Source organism: Thermobia domestica, chromosome 9 (genome assembly GCF_964235325.1).
Source record: "Thermobia domestica chromosome 9, izTheDome1.hap1.1, whole genome shotgun sequence".
Taxonomy (NCBI): domain Eukaryota; kingdom Metazoa; phylum Arthropoda; class Insecta; order Zygentoma; family Lepismatidae; genus Thermobia; species Thermobia domestica.
This window is the reverse complement of record NC_137462.1, coordinates 205,534,926-205,556,668: the sequence shown is the minus strand read 5'-3', so window position 1 is coordinate 205,556,668 and position 21,743 is coordinate 205,534,926. Positions and strand designations below refer to the sequence as shown.

Sequence of the window (21,743 nt, the reverse complement as noted above, 5' to 3'; positions counted from 1 at the left end):
ACGAATTATTGTTACCTGGTACAAGCTTATCAATTCATATCCATTTAGACCAAGTTTCACTTGGAAGATTATCCGGGACTCCCTACGTTCCTTTGGGGAACCCTTGCGCGTGCATGGTAGGATTGTGAAACATGCAAAATTCAATGGAGCAGGTATGACTTCTTCAGTGAATTTTTTACCCGCCCTCTTTATGTTGGTTAGTTTCCGAACTATTGGCGTCCGATACTCATTTTTCCACGCTTTGTAGATCCGAAACTATGTCCGATAGCCGAAAGTTCAAGAGAACTTTTTTTCTTGTCTCAGTGGCAGGAGTCACCTCTCAAGAGTTGTAACACTTATTTTGCAACACTCGATATCTATCTATCTATCTATATCTATATATATATATATATATATATATCTATCTATCTATATCTATATATATATATATATATATATATATATATATATATATATATAGTAAGTAAAGATCTAAGGGTTTACTTGTCCCTACCATAAATCCTTCATTGTAACCAGATTCCGGCGTTGCCGCTCTAACTCAGGTAGAACTGTATAAAGCTCTCAGTATGGCTAACCCCATTACGGTTATCATAGTAGCCCGAGCCCGTACAGACCTATAAACACATTACCCCACAGAAATGAGTGCCATAAGTCCATGCCTTCTAAAGGCTGTTGCGCCATGAATTTAGTTATCATTATTATTATTGCTAATATTAATATGTAATATTAGTAATAGGCTTAATAAAGATTCTGCCTGTTTATGTGCTCTGCTTGTAAGTATATTATTTCTAACTTTAAGATATAGTTATAGAGGTCATTATATAATTGATCAGTTTCTTTCTAATGTGATTCGTCACGTATATAAAAACTGGACAAACTACAAATTAGGATACTATACACAGGAAATTAATAATGATAGCTTTATTACTCAGATATTAACCTGCATACATTAATACTTATGAGATTTAGATACTTAATAGAATGCTTTTTAATCATTTCTTTCTTTAAAAATAAAGTTTTAAATTGTCATTATAGACAAATGGCCTGTCGATTATTATTATTATTATTATTATTATTATTATTATTATTATTATTATTATTATTATTATTATTATTATTATTATTATTATAGGACAACAGTGATGGCTTATTGCTTGCAGTGCCCAGTAGTAGTTGTTTCCTTTCATCTTCTCAGTTAGAACTTCAGACTGCAGGTCAAAGTGAGCTTCATGGATCACCTGCAAATGCATCTAAGAAGATAGTGTAGAATCCTTCAGATGATCTCCTGAACATGTATGGTTCTATCCAAAATCTGGAACTAGAAAACTGACAGCTCGGAAAAGGAAGAGATGTGCTATTCTCACAGACACTCTAGCAAAAAGTACTTTCGAAATGAAAAAGAAGCATCTAAAAGCAACCGAAAACGTAAAATCATCAGCTGAGAAGAATTTATTCTCAAGTCGTCTGTTTGGTTTCTGAAGAACCGTACGAAGAACAGGATACAGAAGAAGACAAGGTACAGTGTTTATGTTGTGAGAAGTGGTCTCATTGGTCGTGTTCCGAGAGAAATCCGTACTACATCTGTATAGTTTATAGACATTGACTGCCACAGTGAAAATGAGTGAAGCGATGTTCAAGCTGTAGATTTGATAGCATTAAATTTCTGAATCAAGTCCGATTGTTGCAACTTACCCCAGATGATGTTGCAATTTACCCCATGGGTGGGGCAAGTGTCAACAGTCGGACTTAGTTCAAAAAGTGGATGCTATCAAAACTGCCGTTCGATGTTTTGCACTTCTCTTTTTATGGTATGTAGTTAAGGCATGTACCTTTTAGTACACTCAATATAGTTTTTATATCTATAATAATTTTCGAGTAAAAAAACAGACCTGAAAATTGTTGCAACTAGCCCCATCTTCCCCTACAATCACTTTTTCAAAAAAAAATGTATAAAGCCAGTAAAGCAATTAACATGTAGGTCTATTTTCGAAGATAATATAGGAATTTTTCGTGCTGCTAATTATTTATTTTTAAAAAATCAGATGCTGAAACCAATCGATATAGCGCAGTTTAAGCAATTCAGTTTGTTTTATTTAAAAAGAAAACTCTCTATTTACAAATTTGATTGTTCCTATGTATTAGAGCAGTCTTCGAAAAATCAGTGCCTATTGTATTTCTAAAATATAGCTGGAGCCGCGGTGGGTCAGTGGTAGAGCGTTCACCCCTGGTGCATGGGGTCTCGGGTTCAAACCCTGCTCCCGCCAAGTGAACTTTGTGGTCGATAAACGCCGTGTGCGTGGATATTCTCGGGGTTCTCCCGTTTCCTCCCACTTTCTTCATTCCACCATTTCATTCATTTCTCATAATCACCGTCTCCTTCAGCCTAACCGGCATAACCGTGAGACGTAAAACTCAAAGATTTCATTTCATTTTCTAAAATATAGCTGTATTGATTTATTGGTATATATTTACCTTCAGTTTGTTTGAGAGAAAATTATTACAAGAACTAAAAAGTGTTTCTCTAGTAAATACGTTTACATAGTTTAGCTATTGACGTTACTAAACAAATTTGGTTTTTTTAATACATAAAATGGCGCCCGTATATATATAGGGTGTAACTTAATTAATATAACAAACGTCGTTAGGTGATTCCTGACACCGAAATAAAACAAAAACTATACAACAACCTGGGTGTAACACCCGAAAATTTGTCGGAAAAATGTATAAACCGCCATAACTCATGAACAAAACGTCGGATTGAAGTCGGGCAAAAGAATGTCCATTGTTTTTAGTCGTAGATTCGATTAGTGTACAGTGACGATCCAAGGATGACTTCCAAAGAAACTGGAGTATTCCTTTGAGTATTTTATCAAACGTTGAATGAAGAAATGATCAATCAAGTACAAGATTTAACATTAAAAAATAATAGTGCATCGTTCAAGTTAGAAGAACACTCAGAATTCGAAAGAAAGAGAGATACACATGTGTGATTCATCTATTTTGTCTCAGTACATAATGACGTCTCGGAAGAAGATTTTAAATGGAACGAAGTCTTTAACGTATCACACTTATATCTTCTAGGCTAATGGTAACGGATGATAAATGAACGGCTTCCTGTCCAAGAGTGTGTGAAAAAGGAAAAATAACTTTGATCCAGATTAGGTTTAAAACGACTGTGCATAGGACAGTCAGGCGGCATGTAAATAAATATAACATCGAAAAATCCAAAGATCATATGTGATGAACGAGTGTACAAGGAATTCTCCACATGACCCAGGGATTCCAAATATTGTGTGAATAGATATGGGGCAAAAGTAAGCTGCATTAAACGGTTTCTTCCTCGTAATATGTAATTCCGTGGAATATGGTACTTCTGTGCACAGAAGCAACAAAAGTGGAGAAACAAGGGATGTTGTACACGTTGCATAACGATACCAAGAAGTGCGCTGGAATAGTATACTTGATTTATCCGTTAGATGAATCTTCTCCCAGGAATACTTTTGATGGCGTTTTCCCCTTCCTTCGAGTTGGCAAACCTCAACTTTTCCTTGAGCTATGAAAAACTTCATTGCTATTGTGAATATACCAAAATACTATCCTAGTGTAGACCACTTACATTTTGATTTTATCATTGCCGGAGAAATTTTCTCAAAGGAAGCTCGTTGAAAGTACATTTTAAAAAAAAGGATAGTCTTTTTTCGACATTCTAATGTACATACCTTAGAGCTGTATGGAATACCTACACGGAGGAATACCTACGGAACTATCGTCCCTTGTGTGCCAATTGCGAGTGGCTTACAGAAGGCTGTCTTGAAGTTTTATTGTGGAATGGCTTCAGTTAGCATGGCTGAGTTGTAATAAGCATCTACGCAACTTGTGAGTGATATACATAGTCAGATGCTCTACTGTTACACGTGAAATTGCTGTATAACAGGATGGGAAATGTTGTGTTCAACGGTAGAGGGTTGTGTCCAGGTATTTAAGGTCGTGTAAAAGTGTAGACGTTGGTGTTTAAGTAAAATTGATTGTGTTAACCTGTACACGCCTGCGCGATGGAAGATTACCCTGTCCACGAGCTGGCAGATATGCAACTCATTTATGGAGTAGCAAAGGGCAATAGCCCAGAAGTGAGGCGTTTATATCGTGACCGTCGCCCTCAAAAGAGAGTAACTTTCCTTGTATTTTTCCACGCCTCCATATTCGACTTCGAGAGAGGGGTCCCTTCGGTTTCTCGTACGTGAAATCGGAGGAAATAGCCCCATATGGACAGCTGAACTTGAAGACAGCGTACGTCGAATGATCAAAACCGTCTTGAAACTATCATGTGTATGGCGTAAAAACCCACATGCAACTCTAGTAAACGATCAGCAGCAGAAATTTGGTGTGGTGTGGTGGATAATTTTGTGGTAGGAACTTATTTATTATCGGTCTGCCTGTGTGGGAGTACGTATCTTTTATTTTTACGTAATTTTCTCCCAAAATTGATAGAACATGTGCCCTTGAAGATAAGACAGCAGATGTGATTTCAGTATGATAGTACACCTGCACATTTTGACAGGAATATGCAGACTTACCTAAATGAAACATTCCCAGATTGGGAGAGAAAAACCTGTGTTATGACAACCTCGTTCATTCTACCTCACGCTGCTTGATTTTTTATTTCGGGGATACGTATGAAACTCCGGCCACGACAGTCGACGGCAATCATCTACGAAATTTCAGATGTGCTTGATCACACGCGGAAAAATTTGCTTCGCCGATGTCATCTTTGCAATGCGGTCAACGGTCGACAATATCAGACTGTCAACTGTTATTCTTCATAGCTGTCTCGTGTACACATACTGCATTGCACAAATACTGTACAAGGTACCTCTGAGTATTTCAGTTATCCTACCTTCTCCGAAACAGAATAAATCGATAATTTGAAATTGTATTTCTTTCTTTCCTTGTGCAACACGCGCAAAACCTTGAGTATCGTCGAGTTTCATTCCTTCTGTACTCGTAGTTATTATCTTCCACGAATTTACGCATTACGGGGAGGAAATCCTTTAATCTAGTTTATTTTGGCTCAAATTATATTCACATAATTTGTGGAAATCACTGTTGTTATGTGAAGAATCCGTTATACTCTAGTTCATCGTACATGATCTTTTGCCCCTGACTGTCTTATGCACAGTCGTTATAAACCTACTCTGGATCAAAGTTATTTTTTTCTCATTTTTACACACTCTTAAGTTGAACAGGAAGCCGTTGATTGATCATCCGTTACTATTGGCATAGAAGTTATAATTATGATAAGCTAAAGACTTCGTTTCATTTAAATTCTTCTTCCGAGTCCAGGAATCACCTCCAGACGTTCATTACATTAATGAAGTTACACACTATATATATAATGATTAAAAATAATACCGATATTAGTGTCGATGAAATAGTATTTGGAGTCACTCAGACGAACAGTAACACTCCCGATGCAGTTTAAATCCATACTCAGATTCCATTGCCCTTTATGCTCAAAATGAAACTATTCTCCCCGTGCGAAGAACGGGTATTCTGTTAATAATTTATTATTAAACATCACACCATAAAATACAAAGTGTATCACGTAATGTACACGTTATACTGTTACTTCTTAATGTATAAATGGAGGATGAAGGACTATTATTGGATCAAAAGATCCAATATATTTCAGACAATAAATTTCTTGTAGGCTTTATATCTGGAGAACAACATATAGTGTACCCAAACCTAAACTATGACTGAACTCAGTATGATGTGCTTAGTGCCTGAATAAAACGAAAGCTCGATTTAGAGGCCATTCAAAAATTCTGTTGCCCTTGATCCAAAAAATCTAATATATTTCATTCAATAAAAAAAAAATCTTGTACGTCTTACATCTGAAGAACTACATATAGTGCAGCCAAACCAAAACTATCACTTAACTCAGCATGATGTGCTTATTCCGAAAGTAATACGAAACCTTGATTTAGGGACCGTCCAAACGTTTGTAGCCCCTGATCCAAAAAGTCCAATATATTTCATTCAATCAATAATTTTATTGTATGTCTTATATATGGAGAACTACATATAGTGTAACCCAACCCAAGATATCACTTAACTCAGTGAGATATGCTTATTGCGTAAAAAATATGAAAAGTCGATTTAGGGACCGTCCAAAAATTTTGTGGCCCGTTATAAAAAAAATCCAAAATATTTAATTAATCGAAATTTTTCTTGTACTCCTTATACCTGGAAAACTACATATCTGGAGAAAACTCGATTTAGAGACCGTTCGAATATTTTATGGTAACTGATCCAAAAATTAATATTAGCCAAGATCATAATACTTTGATCCATTTTTTAGATCATTCCTAAAATTCTTGTTTTTATCCAATCTTTCTTTTAAACAGTATCACTCTCTTTGTTCTCAATTTGAAATTTATCAAGCAATTATAAAGCATTGCTTATTATCCAATTTGTATTCGGTGTAGAGCTTCAATTTTCTCAAAGTTTCAAATAAGATAATAAAATATGATTTACTATCGGAATTCGTGTCAGGTATTATTATTACTTTTATTGGTGTTTTCCTTTCTTTCAATTGTTAAAACAAGAAACTACCTTGCACTGTCGTAAAATATGTGCTCTTTTCCAATAGCATAATAAGTGCTCATATAATTTTGAACTTTAAAATTAAGGATTGAATCAGTACAAGAAGTACAATTTGGATAACGAATGACTTATAATTGATGTTTAGTGGCGTACTGAAGTAAAGGGATTAAGGACTTTGAAACCCCCCTTGAGCAAGGTATTATGCAAAATTAAGCACGTTTATCATATTAGCACGTTTATATATATAAACACTTGATATATTTTATAAACTTGTGTTCCTAAAGCCCCTGAACCCCCTAAACATTTGCGTAGAGTACTGATTGTGTTTATCTTATTATTTTAACCGTTTTATGCTTTGAACGAAATTTGAAGTGCAGGAACCCTGTGAAGGTGACCACCTTTACTATAAAAATTTCTTTAATGGTTCTTAGTTTTTCTTCAAAACAATCAATAACGAACGAAAAATAAATGATTGAGTTTGATTTTAAATCGAAATTTGAAATACCACCAAAAAGTTGGCCCACCCAACCTTATTTTGTAAATGACTCTTAATAATTTTCAAAACAAACTATTTCCTCTTCAAACCAATCAATAAGAAAGGAAAACATGTTATTAGCTTGAGTATTGAATCGATATTTAAAAGCAGAAAAAACAGTATGAAGTTGACCACCAAATGTATCCTGGAAATAGATATATTTTACTGGTTGTTTTGAAACAAGTGATTTTTTCTTCAAAATAAGCAAACCGCCCCGAAACAAATCACCTTCATCAACATTATTTCTTAATTATATTCTTATGTTTTTCGAATCAAATTACTTTTCTTCCAAACAAGCAACAACAAATCCATATCAAACGATTGATTTTGGTCTTGAATCGAAATTTGTAAGTAAAGGAATCAGATTGAATTTGATCACATTCTAAATTTATTTTGTAAATCTCTTTCTCTATTTTTTCGAAACAAGCGATTTGCTCTTAAAATCAACCAATAAGAAACGCTTGGCTTCGGTTTTGATTCGAGACTTTAAAGTGGAGCCAATATGAAATTCCATCACCCATTTCTCTTGAAAAGACTCTTTATGTTTTTCGAAACAGACTATTCTTTTTCAAAATAATTAGTAGCATACGCATATCAAACAATTGAATTTGATTTTCAATCAAAATTTTAAGTGGAGGAACAAGGGTAAATTTGGCCATATACCAACTTTATTTTGTAAACATCTCTTTATGTTTTAAGAAAGATACGATTTTTACTATTTTTCTTCAAAAAAGTCAATAACAAACGAAAAACAAACGATTGGCTTCCGATTTCAATTCGAAATTTGAAAGGAGGCAACTTAACATAGGTGCATTGCTTCGCTTAAAAAAAAAAAAATCCAAACGCAAATTCTAAGCCTACAGTTTTAAAATTGCAGTTACATGTACATACTTCAACTTAGTATACATAAAAAATTACAGCATTATAAAAATATCAGACAAATAATATTATTTATTCGGTATTGAAAACCTCGAATCAACTATTGGAGTTATTTAGCGTATTTTTTTTTAATATCACAAAATTAAAGGTGTATTTATTACGGCATGGATATATTACGCACAATATTTTTATACAATTTGTATATATATATATATATATATATATATATATATATATATATATATATATATATATATATATATTTTTTTTAAAAATAGACCATTTAGAATTATTTATCCTTACAATTTTTTATATCCACAAATTCAAGGTGAGGGATATGCGATATTGATATTTTCAGAAAGTGTTGACCACCCTACAGAGTGTCGATCCTGTGCCGTGTCGATCCTGTGCCGTGTCGATCCTATGCCGTTTCGGTCCTGTGCCGTGTCGATCCTGTGCCGTTTCGGTCCTATGCCGTGTCGGCCCTGTGCCGTGTCGATCCTATGCCGTGTCGATCCTACGCCGTTTCGTTCCTATGCCGTTTCGATCGTATGACGGTTCTCTCCTATATATCCTTGAGAAAATAATTGTTACTTAATATTGCGTAATTATAAAATAATGTATTTTTTATTATTTCGATCGTATGAAAGTTCTGCTGTCGATCCTATGCCGTGTCGATCCTGTGCCGTTTCGGTTCTGTGCCGTGTCGATCCTATGCCGTGTCGATCCTACGCCGTGTCGATCCTATGCCGTGTCGATCCTATGCCGTGTCGGTCCTGTGCATGTAACCCGCCTGCACCCACATTACCATAATCCTAGCGCCGCCTATGATCTCAAGTGTCTTTGATTTCGAGGTTCTGGTTCGATTCCAGTTAGGAACATCATTTTCAGTAGCTGGCTCAGTGGTAGAGGTAGCTACTGACGTCTGGTACGAGGATTCCCTGGTTCGATCCCAAGCTATGTATGTTATGCCGAATAGTGTTGACCACGAGAGAGAAATTTTTCACAATACACAATATATTCCTACAAGTATAATGCCCTAAATGTTTGTTATATCACATCAAAACTTATAAATTGATAACGTGATTGTATGAACACAATGAAGAGTATTTATCACCTTTTATAGGTTGGCAAGTCATTACAATGTACTCCGACAAGAATTGTGGCTTAAATGTTTGTTATATCAAATCCTTTACACCACACGAACCTTTAAAATTTATACCATATGAAAAGCCTTGAAAACGCTTATAACTTCTTCTAACAGCATTTTGTAGATTCTATCTGGCCCATTTTGTATATTTTTTCTTAAAGTAATTAATTATAACTCAAAAAAGTGGGAGTCAGCTTAGCGAAAATCCTTAAGCCGGGTGCTTATTGACAAGAGGAAGGCCAGCCAAGCCAAGGCAGAGGTAGGTAGGAGAGAATACGAAGGAGAGACCTGAGTGCATTGGCTGTCTCAATCACACTGGAGAGACCTTTATCTAACACGTGTCTGAACGAATATGTGGTACAAGGCTTTGGTGTATTGCTCACAGTACAGAACCTCGGTTTGGTTGCCCTGTTCCTTGTCTATGTACGGCGGGCTTTACCCTCTCTCTCAGTAGACTTTCCGAAGACACGTCCATGCCTCTTCATGGCCAACTGGCTAAAGTATTTGCTTTCTGTTCTAGAAGAATTCGTTCTCCCGGGTTTGGTTCGTGGGTATGGTGGAGAATGCTTTCTTCTTGTACCAACCCAAATACTCGTAGTCGTTCTGACCCACTTTAAGCTGTATTTCCATCCCATATAGTTTTAGTGCTGGAAAAGGGAGCTTTGAAAAAAAAAAACTGCTACCATTCCAATCAAATTAAAGCAAGACAGCTCTCTCCTGCATGTAAATAAGCAGAGATTTTTACGTTCGAAATATCTTCCCTTGCCAGTTTTTTTTTTTTTTTTTTTTTTTTTTTTTTTTTTTTTTTTTACTGGCCTACCACCACTCTTTAAAAGTCTATATTATCCTAAATATAAATCGAAAAAAAGTATTTGAACACCCAAAGATAATTCACGCTTCCTTGATTAAATTCAACTCATGGTTAGAGTTTTGGTTACCAGAATTTTTTAGACAAGACTGTACACAATATGCTCTCTTTCGTTCTCGTCAGGCTACTGTAAAATATTGTGGTTACCATTCGCCGAGTTCCAGCTGCTAGTTTCACTCTGCCCAAACGTACAATTGATGTGGAGTCGGCATACTGTGATTTCCACAAACTTGATTATTCAAAGAACTCCTGCAGTCTCCCAGGATCTCTTTGTCTGATTACTCGATTTAGACCAACTCTGCCTAGGTGGCGCTTATGATATGCCGAAATAACTTAGTTTCAAGGAGCGCTATACTACACACAAACCTTCTTTTTTGACCTTTGCCGCTTCAACCTTTTGCTTCAATGCTTTTGACACATCTTGGGAAAGTTACAATGTAAAAATAGAACCTCCCTCCAAACTTGTGACACACATCAAAGTAATTTTTGTTCCACACTATGCTCCCTTATCCGGTGTTTAATAATAATAAGAATGTAAAACTTCCGGCTCAATACGTGCCACAACCCTTTAGGGGCGTAGAAGAACCTATCTATGCAATAAGCTCAGCGGGAAAAGTATGGCTTAGAACAAGAGAAAAGAGAGCTCAGTTCAATGTATGAATGGATTCAGAATTCCAGATGTATATTTTTGTTTGCATTTTTTCTTTTTATTTACACAGTCCAGTAAGTGTTCTTACCTGAGAGAAGGATTAGCAAAATAGGTCAACACCTCGAGACAGATAGATATCTCCAACAGCGTGAACTGTTCTCTTGTATCCCATGGAAAGATCACAGAAAGGGAGTTCAGCTGATCAGCTGTATTCAGCTGAATTTAAAAACATCGAGGGGTGTAGTGATTCCAGCGACGAAATGACCTCTGATCATAATCTTTACTTCCAAATATGATCTTTATATATATATATATATGCAATATTTTCTTCATTCTGGGTCGTCATTTACATGACAGGGGGTGGTAATATCCATCCCCCCTTGAGTTTGAGCAGTTTTACCTCACCTTTAGCAAACGTGAAAGGACACTATTGTATTTCTGCTCTTTTTAAAAAGTTTTTCGAATTCACTCTCAATGACAAATCAAAGAGAAGGAAGCAACGTTGCCAATCAATTCATTGGAACAATCGGTACAACGAAATGATAAAAGAAAGATAATTAGAAAAGAAAGAATGGGACAATCAAAACAAAACTAAAGACTGATAAGCAGAAAGATACTTTCCTTCTCCAGTGCTAGAGCGTAGGGATGCGCACGAGACAAGATTTGAGACTGTCTCGACTCGAAAATGTGCCGTAAAAGTGATGCCTCGACTCGAAAAATATATATTTTTCTATTGGAAGAGCTGTGTCTCGACTCGAATTTTGTCAGGAAAATTCTGTCTCGACTCGACTCGAACGCATCCCTACTAGAGCGTGTGTGTTTGTTGCATGAGGTCCCGCATACGATTCCTGGTGAGAAAGCATCCAACAAATTACAGTGGTTCAGAACTCTTTCCTGAAACCTTTCAACACTATAAATATAGGTATAATAATTGTACTAAAACTGGATGCTAGTAATATATCCACTGGATCAAAGCAAAAGTGAAATTAGAAACGTCATGCATATTTTCAGCATCTAAGGTCACAGAGTTCAGAATCAGAACAGAACGCTTATGGATTAAACTTTTAACATAATAAACATCCATCTATAGACATTTAATAAACAAAAAGTTATTAAGTGTTTTGCAAACTGTTTGCTAACAAATAACTCTTTAAACTGTTATTAACGAAACATTTAATTAATTAAAACGTTTAGCAAATTTTATCTAATTAAACATTTCGCAAAATATTTCCCCTGGAAACCAGTAAAAACAATCCAGTGATTAAATTAATACTGAAATCAAGAAATACTTGTACTTAAAATACATCAATAAACTAGTAAATTAGATCGTGCTTGACGCTCTTATCTATTACAAAGGAACCACACTGCATATGTTAGCAGTATTCTGCCTGTTAGTAGATCCTGGGACTTTTATTTATTTATTTATTCATTTTTTAAGGTTTGGGGCTGGAAATTTTTTCCACCTTTCTCGATCTTTAGCTTCCTCTTTTAACTTCCAATATTTTCTTGTTTTTCAAATCATCGGTCAGTTGGGTTCTTCTTCCTGCTCCTTCGCTTTTTTCTGTATTTTCTTCTATGGCGGTATGAAGAAGACAATTTCTTCGAAAGATATATCCAATCCAATTGGCCTTCTTATGAAGGATGCTGGCTAAAACGCCTTCTTCTTTCCTACCCGCTTTAAAACATCTTTGTTAGTCAATCTATCTCTGTCCATTTTATCTTCTCCATCTTCCTCCAACACTCCATTCCTATGCTCTCTAAATATTTCTTCTCCAATTTCCGTAAATTCCAAGTCTCGGAACCGTACAGTGAAATACTTCATATATAGCACTTCACCAGTTTCTTCCTAAGTCAAATTCCTTAAGCTTGCTAATTAAGAGTGATCTTTTCTTGTTGAATGCCCCTTTGTTCAACGAGACAATTCTTGACCTGATCTCTTTGGTGCAATAAATGTCTCTCGTCAAAACACTTTCCAGATATTTGAATGGTCGACCTCTTCTCTTTGTTCTACTCTGACCCGTAAGACCGTATTTCCACGGGATATTCTGATAAATTTTGATTTTTCGACGCTGATTTCGATTTCATATTGTTTACGAATGTCAACTATTTTGTCCTGTAGTCCTTTTTCAGATCTAACTATAATAACCGTGTACCATCTGCATACCTGACCTTATTAATGATCTGCCTTCCAATCCTGAAATCTCCTATTCCCATTAATGTTTCCTTCATTAAACATTCACTGTAAATGTTGAATAATTGGTGTGATATACTCCATTCTTGTGTGATATACTACATTCTTCCAATTTCCACACTATTGGTTTCTTCTTCATTCAAGCGTAACTTCACTTGTTGTCTTACGCAGGTTGCGAATGAGTCGACGGTCTCTCTTTCTTTAGGTATTTTCAGAATTTTGATCCAATTGACGCGGTCGAAAGCCAATGAATGAAGCCCAAACACAACTCTTCCTTTACATCAAGAATTCATTCTGATATAATTCTCATCAACCCAATAGCATCTCTGGTTCCTTTTTTTTTTTTTTTTTTTTTCGAGATCCAAATTGATCTTCAACATCTCTTATATGTCAGTTTCCAGCTGCCTGTTCAGTATGCGCCTGTTCAGTAATCTTCCCAGTGTGGAACATAAGGCTAAAATTATATATATATATATGCATAAGGGCGGATCCAAGGGGGGCTATTAGGGGCTATCCCTTGACCCACAGGTATATACTGGATAAAATGGACTTCAATTCTGTTTTACACTGGATAAAGCTGCAAACTATGGTTTAGCCCCTCTTTGATCATATCCTGGATCCGCCACTATATATATATGGCTGTCCTATGGATGGGATAGGTCACCCGAGATTGCACTAATTTGTTCTTGGGATTGAAAGTATTCAGGATAATGATTCACCATGTTGTAAGCCACTCTTTTTTTTTTTTTTTTTTTTTTTAACTGCATCCCACTAGTAATGTCGAAAAGTAAACTTATAGTGGAATATTATCATCATTGATACGAAAAAGTTCGAGTAAAATAATTTATTCACGATGGCTATACAATTCTCGCCTCCGTCATTGGACGCACTATTTATTTTTTTACTCCACGAGCCTGAATTCAAAGGAATGGCCCTGTGTATATTTACAATTGCATTATTCTGAATCGAAGTGCTTTCAAACAGACACTTAGTGCGCTGCGCATGTTCAACAGTGTTGCTTTCTGTGTTTTAAACCTGTAGTTTTCAACCTTTTCGAGCATTATACCCCTGCACGGCGCAACCTAAGAACCAGAAATCGGTTCGTTGTTAAAATCAGTCTCGAAGAATCCATGTCATTATTTATATAAAAGTCTGAACTTTTGATAATGTGTAAAATGCATAATGGCTGTCGTCCAATAATAAGAAAAAAGTTAACAGGTCATAAAATCTCAAACGCCCCGTAAATAGTCGTATCATCCCGCAATTGCCCGTTTTTATTCCAGCACTCCCTTCGTAAACGAGAACACTCCCTGAGAGTGATTAACGCCCATGTTTAGAACGACTGATCTAAACCTTGTTATTATACATAAACTGCAAATAAACTTACACATAAAATACGTATACTACAATGTTTTGAAAAGACTGTAAATATTTCTCTTTACTTGGAACTTAAATGTTTATTTCCTGTATCTCAACTGCATTCCTTTTCAAGTGTTCTTTAACTGATTAGTAGGAAATGCGAAAGTACACTAGCTATTACATTATCTTTCTTTTTTTAAAAAAGAAATAACAACAGCAATAGTAGTAATAATAATAATAACAAGAAAACATAAGCAACGAAGGTCAGATAAAATCCATCCATGCCTTTGCAATGAAACAAGTCGAAGGTTTGGTGATTTCACGCAAACTAGATCCAAGCAACCATGTAAACAGTTGATCACGCACATATACAAGTAATAAAACCAATCATCACCCATTTGTGTATCAGTGTGCCACACAAAAAGTACAAATTCTGTATATAATCTACATACCATTTAGTGAAAAGAAAAATGTTCAAATATTAGATAGATAGATAGATAGATAGATAGATAGATAGATAGATAGATAGAGAGAGAGAGAGAGAGAGAGAGAGAGAGAGAGAGAGAGTAGATCCTATTCAGATAAACAAAATAATATGGGTGAGACAAATCCTCATGTGTACAAAAGGGTAGGAGAATTTGACTATTTCCATATGTTTTTCTAAACTTTTGGATGTACTGTAAATATAACAAATTTGGTGTCTGAGGATGTCTTAGTTTACAAATAGGAATATACAGGGCGTTTTAAAACAGCAACGTTTGGAAGGTGATTCCTGTCACCAAGATAAAACAACAAGTATAGACCAACTTAGGTGCACAAATGCTTCCTTTCGGAGTTATAGCCTACCAAATACATGAAAACATGTACTTTAAAGTTCCATAGCTCCAATACTATGGGACCTACTGGTGAAGACTTTATTTAGGAAGTAGTGTACGCCCTATCCAAATATCCATGTTTCAGAATCCTGCGGTACTTCTGCAACAATTTTTATAGAGGCAGTTGGTGAATACTTCAAACTATATGCCCATAGCGAAACTTCCCCGATAAACATTGTTGCTTGAGTGCCTTAGGATTCTGAAACATTATTTTTGGATAGCGCACATAATATTTTCTAAGTGAGATCTTAACCCAACTTACTACATAAGTCTCATACTACGTAAGTCTCATACTACGTAAGTCTCATAGCTTTGGAGTTATGGACCTTTAAAGTTCATTTTTTCATGTTTTCGACAACCTATAACTCTGAAAGGAAGCATTTGTGCACCCACGTTTTATGTCTTATCTCGGTGTCAGGAATTACCTCCCAAACGTTGCCAGTGTTGTTTTGAAACACACTGTATATATTTCACCTACATGAATTCTCGAAATTTCACTCAGAAGAAGAATATTACTGATTTTGTTGTTGTTGTTCTGAAATTTGAACATAAGGGCACGAAATTTGATATGGTGAACACAGGGTAGGTGATACTTTTTTCTTTACTCGCTATATTGAAAAACAACTTTGGAGTGGGTGATTTCTGGAACTCCAGTAAATTTAAAACTTCAAGTTGCAGAAGCCAGAAGTTAGAGGGTTGTATCCCCTTCATGTATTTTCTGCTGGATATACAAAGGGCACTTCGGTTAATTATTTTATATAGTCATAGATTGGACTATGCTAGGCAATGCTAAAAATAATCTTCAGGAAAAAAGTGATACAGAAGAGAAAGATCTCCGCGGAAAGTCCATGTATCGCATCATTTTTCTTTACTCACACTTGTTTGCATAGCCAAAGCCTACGAGAGGAGTAAGTAGCAGAACAGGTTTGCAAACAAAATACACGATTCATGCGCATTATCATCATACTTGACTGATCGAGAAAGGGAGGAAGAATCAAAACAAAGTGTCACACAACTCGATACGTATCTAATAGAGTTATTTACGGAAACTGAATGGAAAAGTACCCTGCATTGACGTCAAGAAGAAGCAAGCCCATGGTTAGGACATAAAGAATCATAGACGGTTAGGCGTGAGAGACGAGAGGTGTCATGTCATGAAGTAGCTATACTGAAAAAAGAATTGACTAAAATAGTAATAAAGAAGTGAGCTTCGTTCCAGTGTGTTAAACTACGATAAATTCAACGTGTTAAACTATGGAAATTCAATGAGGAAACTGAGAGATCTGGGATTTCCAGTTGTAACAGAGGGATAAGAAGAGGCCTTGGTTCTACAGACGCTCAATGCATATCAAAAACTGTCGTTATTTCTTACAATTTAATTACTATATCGGAATCAATAGTAAAGCCGAAAATTCTACGAACTTTTACTACGTCCGATTTTAGTTTAAAAACAAAAAAGAAAAACTTATAGGATTTATAGGATTATATAGCTATAGGATTACAAGAGGTTTTTTTCTTGTAATCCTATATAGTTTTTTTTTTTTTTTTTTTTTTTTTTTTTTTTTTTTTTAAGTTTCCTATGGCCGTTCTCGCGCTATTGGAATCAATATTGGAACTAAAAGTTGTAGTATATTTCTAGTTTGAATCAATATATTAAGTTAGAGATGAAAACTTATGTTTAGGACACTGAATTCACACCGAAAAGCCGATTTTCGCTATCTCTTCACGGTTTTGCTCTATGGAGGTTCAGATTGAAACTGGAATTTGTAATGGATTTCTAGTTTGAATCAAATTTATGTTTAGGACACTAAATCCATATCGAAACCTAGATTCTCGTTATCTCTTACTGGTTTTGCTCTATTGAGCTTCAGATTGAAACCGGAAGTTGCAGTTGATTTCTAGTATAGATCAAGAGATAAAGTTAGAGATGAAACTTATGTTTAGGACAATAAATCCACACTGAAAACCCGATTCTCGCTCTTACCGGGTTTGCTCTATGGGGGTTCAGATTGAAACCGAAAGTTGCAGTGGATTTCTAGCTTGAATCAAGAGATAAAGCTAGATATAAAATTTATTTTTAGCTCACTAAATCCATACTGAAAAGCCCATTCTACCTATGTCTTACCAGTCTTGCTCCATGAAGGTTCAAATTGACACGGAAAGTTGTAGTGGATTTCTAGTATGGATCAAGAGATAAAAGTTAGAGATAAAATTTATGTTTAGGACACTGAATCCACATCGAAAAGTCGATTCTCGTTATCTCTTACCGATTTTGCTCTATGGAGGTTCAGATTGAAACCGGAAGTTGTAGTGGTTTTCTAGTATGGAACACGAGGTAAATTTAGAGATAAAATTTATGTTTTGGACACTGAATTCATATCGAAACGCCGTTTCTCGCTCTTTTTTATTTGTTTTACTCTATGGAGGTTCAGATTGAAACCGGAAGTTGAACTTTTTTTTTTAAACTTCCTATCACCGTTTTCGCTCTATTGAAATCAACATTGGAACTGAAAGTTGTAGTATTCTAATTTGAATCCAGAGATAAAGTGACAGATAAAACTCATGTTTAGGCCATTGAGTCCACACTGTGTAACGTTAAATTTTCTATTTCAACTTGTTACATTTATAGCCCATAGTTCGAATCACAAAAATTGGTAAATACGATTAAACATCTTAATGGTTCTGACTTTTATTCTTCTTATTTTATGTATAATTATTCTGTTGCCATAGCAACAAAAGACAAATACCTATCTTCTTTTTAACAACTGGCATTCCATGATTATTTATATAAAATCCAAGGATCTTATAAAATAGAGGATCTGCCCTTACAACAAAATCCTGAAGCCATACGTCACAGTTTCGCCACCCCTACTCTGCCCACTCCGTCCAATAGGATCGCAATGTGTTGAGCCAACAATCATGGCGGAAACGAAAGTAGCCAATCAGGCGATGGAAGAAACGAGAGTAACCAATCAGACGTGCCGATGCTCGGCTGTTTTTTGGCTTCATCGATTTAATAGGATGAAGATACATATGGGCAGATCCTCTATTTATAACATCCTTGATAAAATCAACATATATTCTACAATTTTTTTCTTCTTCTTATCAACAAATCGTGCACTTTTAAGCGCCGTTGCCCAAAATAACTACAAGAAAATGGAAGTAATTTATAGGTTAGATATACAATCTCGTTGTAACCGAAAACCCGATTCTCGCTATCTCTTACCGGATTTGCTCTATGCAGGTTCAGATTGAAACTGGAAGTTGCAGTGGATTTCTAGTATGAATCAAGAGATAAAATTTATGTTTAGGACACTGAACCCATATCGAAAACTCGATTCTCGCTATCTCTTACCGGTTTTGCTCTATAGAAGTTCAAATTGAAACCGGAGGTTGTAGTGGATTTCTATCACTTCCGGTTTTAGTAGAGCTATGAGGGTGGAGATGGAATCTTTCTTGAGACATTGAATCGATTTTGTTTTATAGCTATCACACTTGAAACCGGAAATGGTTGATTTCTACTTACGGTTTGAAAGAGGGTTAATAATCTTTGTTCCGATACCTGTTGACAGACGAACGGATAGACACACCTGTTCTATAAGCCTTCCCATCCTTGCGCATGGTTTGGAAGTCTAAAAAGGAAGATAAAAGCAAGTGTTTTAGATTTGCAATCAAATCGTGCGCTTCTCGTATCTTTTTTTTTTTTTTTTTTTTTTTTTTTTTCTTTTGCAGTCACTTTGTTTGTCACTTCCTCTGTCGTGATGCAGTGATTTCCCCTTGAGAACGCAGGGTCATCCCGTCAGTCAGTCATTTATTTACCTGCAGTAAGTGAGTTCTATTCCTCACCGAACAACCGCCATCATTCATCCTTGAACTCAATCGAGTTGTCGGAAGAACACTTTATAAAAAGCAAGCAAGCTATGTAGAACAGGGACATTCACATTGGCTACCTGGAAGAATGAACGAGCGAATGATTTTTCTTTCTTTCTTTCTTTCTTTTCCTTTTAAATGTTAACTTGTTCATACTTCAATGTTATTCGAAATACTACATTTCACTTTCCAACCAGAAGTAAAACAGTAAATGTGTAAACACGTTTCGTATAGTAGTTAGATGTTCTTGTTTAGTATTAGTACAAGGATTTGATTCAATAACACGCTTTTGTACAGAACAGCCAATCACGCACAATTTCTAAAACACATTCATTCATCTGTAGCTTCTTAGGCATCACGAAATTCGTAGTTGTTCATAGTTTAAAAAAAAAAAAAAAAAATCTTAATCAATTTCACAATGCCATATTATTCTTAACACCACATAGGATATCCAATTCCAAATGATGTCCGGTACATCCCTTTCATGTATATGGATATTTTGGATTACAAATGGACATATTGTGCTATTTGCATATGCTCATGAACGTCCAAGCAAAAATCATCTACTAATAGTATTGGAATGACATATAAGAGTTTAGTAGACACTGGCACGTACCCAGAAACTTTTGTTGGAAAGGGTCCAAGCTTTGCGGTCGCTAACGCTCTCGCCTTCGGTGGGAGCGGGCCTGGGTTCGATTCCCGGTGGGGGCACTCGGTCGAAAAAGTGTAACAGCTTTTTCAGGTCAGCCACCTTGAATGAGGTTTTCCTGGGTTTTCCTCATCGCACCAGGCAAATACCGGGGTGGTACCTAACTTATATGTCTCAGGCCGATTCCTTGCTTCCCCAATCCTTTCTTCCTTCTCTTTCCCCGGATAGTGTGCTCGTCGAGGGACGTCATTCCTCAAACGTGACAGGCTAAATGGCCATAAGATGCCGAGAGCCCAGAAATCTAAATCCTAAATCCTAATTCCCAAGCTTTGCCAAGGTGGGAGGGGGAGAAATACAACAAGTCACTACATCTATGTAATATTGAACACGTATTATTCTGGATTATTAAAAGTAATTTTAAAGTACTTAGGAATTTGGGGGGTCCAGACCCGATGGATCCCCCATGGTTGCGCCGCTGAGTAGACAAGCCTAATGTGATAAAGATTAGTGTCGCTCACGAGACGAGACGAGAAATTTATCTAATCTCGTAGGCAACAATAGTTCACTCAAATCTTAGATCTCACCAGATTCTCTCTACATGGTTCATAATATAAAAATTGATAAAGTAACTTTATGAGCACAATGAAGAGCGTTTATCAACTTTAAAGATGATCGGGAAAGTTATTAGGCCTACTCAATACACTCCAAGAGTAAGTTTGGTTTAAATGTTGTTATATCATACATACTCTTCGTGGACTTCTTGTGATGCGAAAGGATTCAGATAACTTCTAGACTAAATTAAGAAAGAAACCGGGGCGTAAAATTTGTACTTAAATTTACAAATGAGACGAGAAAAAAATCTTCAAGTATCGAGACGAGTCAAGGCTTCTACAAGATTTTACGAGACGAGTCGATAAAATCTTATTTGTCGTCTCGTCTAGTCTATCTAGTCTCGTCTAGTCTCTAGAGATCGTCTTATAGAGATCTAGTATTTTCTAGGATACTACACTTTCCCAACATCAAACATCTTTAAAAAAAAAAAAAAAAAAAAGATCTGGAGTGTGATTGTTGATTAAAGTACCTACATTATTTCCACATCAACCTGCATCTTCCAAATTAATGCAGCCTTGGTGCTGAAAAAAGATGTTAAAAGCGTCAATCGGTATTTTTTATGTCTAAATTGTTTTCTTCCTTCACTTATCTAAACGGAATAATATCGTAAGAAGTAAATGTTATCAATGAAAATGACGGAATTAACCCTCTAAAAAGTTATTTTCATATGTACGACGGGTTATTTCTGAATTAAAGCGCCTGAACGAGGAGTTTGACAGAAAATACCACGTGAGAAATCGTGGAAATGAGCACAATAAATGTACAAGAACATTATAGTTATATAAAGGCCAAGACTGACTCTGCAAGGATGCTAACCCGAACTATTGTAATACGTATTCAACAAAATACACTTGTTAATCCCGAAAATATATAAAATAGGTGGGAAAATAGTTTTATGATTATGAAGTCTTTAACATCCATAACAAAAAAAAAAGATACAGCGTTATATTCAAAGAGAATTAGAATTCTATTAAACTAATTTGATTAGAATTAGAAATTAGATTTTTTTGGCTTCGGCATCTATGACAATATTATCCCGTCATGTATAAGGTCCCTCGGTGATCACATTACCCGGGAATTGTAAAGGAAGAAAGCAACCTGGGACCATTATGTTACGTACCATCCCGACAATGAGGACAAACTCACTCAAGTTGACTGGTCTGAAAAAGCTTTACACTTTTGCGACCGAGTATACTCACTGGAATCGGAACCGAGATCACTCAAGCTCAAACCTAAGGCGAGAGCGTTAGCGACTACGCTAGCTAGGTTACTTAAACGAATTTGATTTAAAGTTGTAGTAAACATTATATTAAACGAGCTAAGATACCAGTTCTTCGCACGGAAAAAATATGTTTATGGAATTATTCTTTGGAAAACATTTAACCTCTTTTACCCCCTTAGGTAGGGATGCGCACGAGACGAGTCGAGACGGAATTTTTCTGACAAAATTCGAGACGAGACACATCTCTTCCAATAGAGAAATTACATGTTTCGAGTCGA

General features: G+C 35.8%; 1 protein-coding gene across 5 annotated transcripts in view; it reads right to left on the bottom strand.

The window, feature by feature from the left end:
- Positions 1 to 21,743, bottom strand: part of LOC145660563 (uncharacterized) — a 385,653-nt gene that overhangs the window by 280,470 nt on the left and 83,440 nt on the right. For 3 of the 5 annotated variants that reach the window (XR_014126832.1, XM_081725785.1, XM_081725787.1), the window contains exon 2: positions 18,639 to 18,744. The exons of the other annotated variants lie outside the window; for them this stretch is intronic. Coding sequence is in view for 2 of the 3 variants with exons in the window: in XM_081725785.1 (XP_081581911.1) it covers positions 18,639 to 18,744 (106 nt within the window). In the remaining variant the exon portion in view is untranslated. The remainder of the gene's footprint in view (positions 1 to 18,638; positions 18,745 to 21,743) is intronic. 5 annotated transcript variants of the gene reach the window in all.